Source organism: Lipotes vexillifer, unplaced genomic scaffold (assembly GCF_000442215.2).
Source record: "Lipotes vexillifer unplaced genomic scaffold, Lipotes_vexillifer_v1.1 scaffold870, whole genome shotgun sequence".
Classification (NCBI taxonomy): Eukaryota; Metazoa; Chordata; class Mammalia; order Artiodactyla; family Lipotidae; genus Lipotes; species Lipotes vexillifer.
In genome coordinates, this window is record NW_006771408.1 from 248,030 (window position 1) to 255,183 (window position 7,154).

General features: G+C 51.7%; 1 protein-coding gene across 1 annotated transcript in view; it reads left to right on the plus strand.

Moving 5' to 3' along the window:
• Positions 1-3,715, plus strand: part of CACNG2 (calcium voltage-gated channel auxiliary subunit gamma 2) — a 120,709-nt gene extending 116,994 nt beyond the window's left edge. The window contains exons 3-4 of the mRNA XM_007446733.1: positions 1,520-1,660; positions 3,150-3,715. Of these exons, the coding sequence (XP_007446795.1) occupies positions 1,520-1,660; positions 3,150-3,685 (677 nt within the window). The 3' untranslated portion in view covers positions 3,686-3,715. The remainder of the gene's footprint in view (positions 1-1,519; positions 1,661-3,149) is intronic.
• The last annotated feature ends 3,439 nt before the right edge of the window (positions 3,716-7,154 follow it).

The following is a 7,154-nucleotide window of genomic DNA, read 5'->3' on the forward strand; positions in this document are numbered from 1 at the left end:
GGGGGGGGGGGGCGCTTCCCCTCCAAAACATAGACCCCCAGCCAACCTCTGGGCTGAGCCAAAGGGCTCTCTGTCTAAAAGGACTCAACTTCCTAGGTTACCATTCAAGCCACTCAAACATGTCAAGAAAGCATCCCTTTCCTTACACTAGCCTCCAGACACCTCTGTCTCCTGCCTGTCCATAGCTCCCAGGACAGGGAGTCAGGAGCCCTGAGATCACTCTCTGCCTATTTGAATCTGGATAGAAAAAAAATATTTTCCTTTCCAGACACACTTTGTAGAGGACTCCACCCCTCTGGGTCATCTTTCAGACACTGTCCCCCCACTATACAACCCCTGCCGCCTTCCCTTTGCCCTCAGCCGTCTGTGCCCCTCTGCACTCTCATCCTCCCACACACAGGAGTAAAATATTCATTAAAATATTTTCTTCTCCTGCCTGTTAGCCCTTCCTTCTTAACTTATCCTGAAGGGTTTTTTAATTTGCTTTTTCTTTTTCTTTTCTTTTTTCTTTGCAATGTGTCAGCTTCTTCCTCTCCCTGGACCACCTCTCCATGTTTATTCGCAAGGCGAGCTTGTATCAGAGGCTTACTGTGTCTTTGGCTTTGAACTAGGTGGTGGGGACAGAACGAATGAAGAGAGATAACTGAAAAAACAGCTACATCCTGGCTCTCATGGGAACCCATGACCTATGGTGGACACACACACACACACACACACACACACACACACACACACACACACATATAAAAGCAAATATTTACTATAATAACTATCATTTATCAAATGTTTACTATGTGCCTTCAGAGACTTATCTAAGTACATTATCAGAATTAACTCATTTAATCCTCACAGCAATCTTAGGAGGCAGGCACTATCACCATCCCTATTTTACAGGTGAGGAAATTAAGGCACAAAGGTGAGATGACTTACTCAAACTCATCCAGCTAATAAACGCTAAAGCCAGCATCCAACCACTAAAACACACTGCTTTTCCATGTGCCCCAAGTGCCCCAAAGTGCAGAGGACAGAGCTAATAACTTTGCCTAAGGAAGTCAGGAAATGCTTTGGGGGGGGGGACTTTTGAGCTGGGTTTTGATGGATGAATAGAAGTTTGCTGAGTGAAAAAGAGCAGGAAAGACATTCTAGGAAGAAAGCTCAGTATGTCAAAAGTCAGAAACATGCATTAATGAGTCATGGGAAGTTTGCCATGGCTGGATGAGAGGGAATGTGGGGATGGGCAGAGACCAAGTCCCACGGGGCCCTGTGGGGCTCATGAAGCGCTGGGGTTTGATCCTTGAGGAAGTGGAGCGTCCCTGAAGGGCTGTGAGCGAGGCAGTGGATTGCTCCCTCTCCCTCCCTCTCTAGTATTGCGAAACAACCTCCACTCTGGTCCTGTGTCCATAACCGACCCCCCAGCCGGCTCCTGTGGATTGCTCTCTCTCCTCCCTCCTGTGTCCTCCCCCCAACCCCTGTGTCATAGCCTTGCCATTCTCTCTCCCCCACCCTCCGTGTTCTCCAGGGGCTGTGAGGGCCTCGAGCATCTTCCCCATCCTGAGTGTGATTCTGCTCTTCATGGGTGGACTCTGCATCGCAGCCAGCGAGTTCTACAAGACTCGACACAACATCATCCTGAGTGCCGGCATCTTCTTTGTGTCTGCAGGTAACAGCTGCTGAGCCAGGTGGGCCAGAGTCCAGGCCCACCAGTGGGGAGAAGGCTGAGGTTGGGTGCCCAGTGGCTGGGAGGACCTGGCAGAGAGAGGAGGGGAGAGCAGAGAGGAATTTCCGGGCCTTGCAACAGGCTGAGTCGCAAGGAAGACAGGCTGTGCTGGGGCTCCCGCCTCGCCCCAACGCAATGCCCGAGCCCCCCACTGAGTCCTCCAGGACCATCCCCAGACCCTGTCCTTTAGCCCAACGATGCATCTTTCTCCCACCTCCTGGAAAAAGGCCCCAATCTCAGGATCCTCTCAGGACACTAGGCCTATCCTCACTTGCCCTCTCCCCTCACTGTCCTACCCAGGTGGGAGCAGGCAGGCACCCAAAACCACATTTCTCAGCCCAGTTACGTGACAAGTCACATTGGCTTCAGATGTCAGAAAAAGAACATGGGCCGTAGTATGAGCCATTTAATAAGAACGACTAACGTTTAAGCAGCACCTACCACGTGCAGACTTAACAGCTTTCATGTATTAACTCACATGCATCAACTCATATGTATTCACATGTATTAATCCTCCCCATGACCCGATAGGAGTTAAGTCCTATTACTTTTTTAATAGATCTTTATTGGAGTATAATTGCTTCACAGTACTGCATTAAGTTCTATTGCACAACAAAGCAAATCAGCCATATGCACACACATGTCCCCATATCCCCTCCCTCTTGAGCCTCCCTCCCATCCTCCCTCTCCCACCCCTCTAGGTCATCGCAAAGCACCGAGCCGATCTCCCTGTGCTGTGCTGCTGCTTCCCACCAGCCAACCATTCTACATTTGGAAGTGTATATATGTCGATGCTACTCTCACCTCGCCCCAGCTTCGCCCTCCCAACCCAGGGCCTCAAGTCCATTCTCTATGTCTACCTCTTTATTCCTTCCCTGCAACTAGGTTCGTCAGTACAGATGTGGAAACTCAGACAACGGTTCCTTTGCCAGAGGCTTTGCATCCAGGCAGTCTGGCTCTAGGAGCCAGTCTTAACCCCCTGCTACACCAGCTTCAAATCCCTGTGCAGCCTTGAGCAAGTTAGTTGACCTCTCTGCAACCTGTTTTCTCATCTGTAAACCCCTTGAAAAGCACTCAGCAGTGAAAGCAGGTGGTAAATGCTCAATAAACATTATTATTATTACTACTATTATTATTACTACTCAGTACATTGTAGGATTCCCCTTGCTTCTTTCCATTCTTCCCATAGCTCTGTTTCCATTAGCTCTTCCCTTTGCAGCTCTCTCCAAATGGAATAATAGGATAGTAAGGTGATGCTTGCAACACCCCTCTAGACCGGCCCATCCGTTCTCCATGAAAACGCTGGACCAGGAAAAGACCCTCCAGCAATTCCCCGTCCCCTCATCCTGCCGGGGGCCTGGCATCCTCCTTGGAAACTAACGATCCTTCCCTCTGCTTCCCTCTCCGCCCCGCGCCCACCCTCTGCCCGCAGGTCTGAGTAACATCATTGGCATCATAGTGTACATATCTGCCAATGCCGGAGACCCTTCCAAGAGCGACTCCAAAAAGAATAGCTACTCGTACGGCTGGTCCTTCTACTTCGGAGCCCTGTCCTTCATCATCGCCGAGATGGTCGGGGTGCTGGCCGTGCACATGTTTATTGACCGGCACAAACAGCTGCGGGCCACGGCCCGCGCCACGGACTACCTCCAGGCCTCCGCCATCACCCGCATCCCCAGTTACCGCTACCGCTACCAGCGCCGCAGCCGCTCCAGCTCCCGCTCCAGCGAGCCCTCTCACTCCAGGGACGCCTCCCCCGCGGGCATCAAGGGCTTCAACACCCTGCCGTCCACGGAGATCTCCATGTACACCCTCAGCAGGGACCCCCTGAAGGCCGCCACCACGCCCACCGCCACCTACAACTCCGACAGGGATAACAGCTTCCTCCAAGTTCACAACTGTATCCAGAAGGAGAACAAAGACTCTCTCCACTCCAACGCCGCCAACCGCCGGACCACCCCCGTATGAAGCTCCCGCGGGCCTCGCCTGCGCCGCGGGCGCCGCCGCCGCCGCCGCCGCCGCCGCCGCCAGGGTCCCGGGCAGAGCCGGGAGGCGGGGCGCGGCCCGCGGGGTGGGCCAGGGGGTGGGGGGGCAGGGGGAGGAAACGAAACCATCCACAGGGGACAAACCTTCCAAAAGCAAAAACAACAAAAAAAGAGAAAAACATAAGTAAATTAAAAAAAAAAAAAAGAACAACATATAAGAGGAACAAAGAAGCAAAACAATAGAAAATGTGCGAAACTATAAACGAGGGAAGGAAAAACAAACTTTAAAAAAAGCAAGAGAGGATAAAAATTAAAAATAGAAAATAAATCTAAAAGAAAATGCATGATTTCCCATGTACCATTATTTTAACGTTTAATAAAAACCAATTTAAATGAAAACATACAAGGGAACCAAGATAATATTAAAGCAAAAAAAAGGAGAAGGAACAGAAAGGAAGGGAAATGTTCTTTGCATTTATCAGGGGTTTATGTTACTTTTTTTTTCATGCGGAAGAGTTACTTTTCTGTTCCCTTTAACCCCAAGCTGGCTCTGCCTCCCTGGGTGAGTGGGGGGTGGAGACTCAGGGGCCCCGCGGCCAGGTGAGCCTCCCGGTCACTGCCAGGTCCCTGGAGCTTCTGCATGGGTGCCCTAGGAACGCTAGGTGGCTTGCAAGCCGGCTCCACCCAGCATTGATGGGGCAATTGTAAGCCTCCAGGTGACCCAAGAGTCCCTGGTCCCTCCTGTCCGAAAGGTGCCTGGAGGGGGGTGCACCTGGGGCTTGTCCAGCCCCAGGGTTCCCAGTCCTTAATGGTCCTTAACCCACTGTGATGACTTCCTAGGCCTTGAGGGAAGGGAAGGAGAGGAGATGGCTGCTGGTGGCTTGCAGAGATGCCTGGAAAACCCCGGAATCCTCAGGGTGAGCCTCTTGGGGTCACTGCCCCAAGCTCCTGTCCTTGGGGGCAGGAGATGCCCACCCCCCGGGGGATATAAAGCATCTCTCCCTCCTCACCCCTCACCTCAGGGCCACGCGATGACCCTGGGGCGATGGTGGACCCCCAGACTCATAAGCCCCCAGCCCCTTGGGAGGGGGGTTCACAGACCCTTTGGGGGTCCTTGGACTCACTGAAGCCCCCTCAGGGCCCAGCGGGTCCAACAATGACACTGCAAAAAGGTTTCTTTTTACAAAAGAAAAAGGAAAAACAAGTGGTGATTTTTTTTAATAAAAAAACCACAGACTATAAATAAATGTAAATATATAATAAGTGGATTTACTTGCAAGAAAATCAGATAGTATTTTTCTTTTAATTCTTTTCCAGCTTTAAACTGTGAAAACAAACAAAAAAAATGGGGTGGGGTGGGGGACTTAAAATTTAGCAGGGAACTTGTAAAGAGAAAACAGAAAACAAATATATAAATCCATTTTAAGAAACAAACAAGCTGCTGTGAGAGATGAGCGCTGGGCTTCAAGCAGGAGGGAGAGGAGAAAGGCCCCAGGGAGCTGCACGGGGCTGATAGAAAAGATCTCCTTACTCCAGGAAAGTGCTACTAAAGTGAAAGAGAGAGAATCGGTCTACACAAGTGAGATCGCACACCCACTCTCTCTCTCTCTCACACACACATACACACACGCACGCGCGCGCACACACACACACACACACACACACACACACATGCATGCACAGTCCTCGAAGCCCAGCGCTGGAATCACTCATGGGGACACACACTCAGTCCATATCCTTCCATCCCCTTCCCCAACCAGAGGCAGGATTCAGAGAAGACTGACTCATGCCCACAAAGCCATTGACGACAAAGCTCTATATTGGCCTTTATGCTTATGTGCGCACTCCCACCACACCACGGTCACACATGCACACGTGTGCACGTGCACGCGCACACACACACACACACACACACACACACACACACACACACCGCTCGCATGCAAAGAAAGGGCACCAGTCTAGAATCCAGCTCTGGATTCTGGAATCCCTGGCTGTGTGGCTTCCCTGGGCCTCAGTTTCCCCCTGTGTAAGCATGCGGATTGACCCAGATGAAACTCCAAAGGCCCATTCTTCTTGGTGTCGATGACTCTTAAGATCTGCCACCTGCCCAGAGGAAGATGCCAAGGGACGACCAAAATAGCTGCCATCCAGCCCCCAGACATTGAGAACATTCCCAAAACATCAGTCAGCCACTCAGACACACACACACACACACACACACACACACACACACCACACACACCACACACACACACACCACACACACACACCCCACACACCACACACACACCACACAAACACACACACACACACACACACACATACCACACACCACACACACACCACACAAACACACACACACCACACACATACGACACACCACACACACACACCACACACACACCACACAAACACACACACACCACACACATACCACACACCACACACACACACACACACACCCCACACCCCACACACACCACACAAACACACCAACCACACACACACACCACACACACACCACACACACACCACACAAACACACCAACCACACACACACACACCACACACACACCACACACACACACACACATATACACACACCATATGCCTCCTCACTGTGCTCCCAACCCTCTGCCCCCGCATCCAGTGTCAAAGCAAAAATACACACATGTGAGCAAACGTCTTCTGCCGTTCAGAGAGGGAAAGGTACCAGAAGTCCCCAAAGCCACTCTTGATTTTGTGTCCCCTTTCTTGAATGCCATAACCCGGTCACAGAGAGCAGAGGGGACTTCCTTGGGAGAAGATGAGCCACCAGGCTTCCCCCACTGTCTTTAGAGGTCAGGGAAAAGGAGGGTCCTCCAAGGTTTGCTGCGAGGGGTGAAGGCTGAGGGATGGAGAGCAGAGATTCACAAAGTTTGGTCCCAGCATGAGGACCAACCCCCAAAGTTAAACTAAGACCACGGACTAAAGTTTGGGGGCATCCCACGTTGCTCCCCTTTCTTCCCAGAGCAGCAAGGCCACTTGAGAATGAAAGAAAGCCAATCACTTCCCCAAGCTCAAGTTTCAGCCCAGCCTGCCAGACACTCTGCTGAGGGTGGGGCCCCTGCTGTCCCCATCAGCGCGGCTTGGTTGGTCTCTTTCTTAACAGTGGCCTGTCCTGAAGCTTCTTAAGTTGAGCTCTGGGGAGTTGGGGGGAGTGGCTGGAAAAGTTTTGGGGGCTTGCCCACTCTCAGCTCCCCTTTCCATCTTTTGTCTGGGAAAGGAAAGCTCTTTTCTCAGGTCAGTAGCAGCTGGGACCCTAAATCCAGCCTGAGCCACAAGACAGAACATCTGTCTGCCAGCCCGGAAGTGCACGGGAGGCCCCGAGAGCCCCAGGACAGAGCCATGGCGGGCAATGCCAGGTGTGGTGGCCACCCAGTTTTTCTCAGTCTGGGCAGAAATCACAA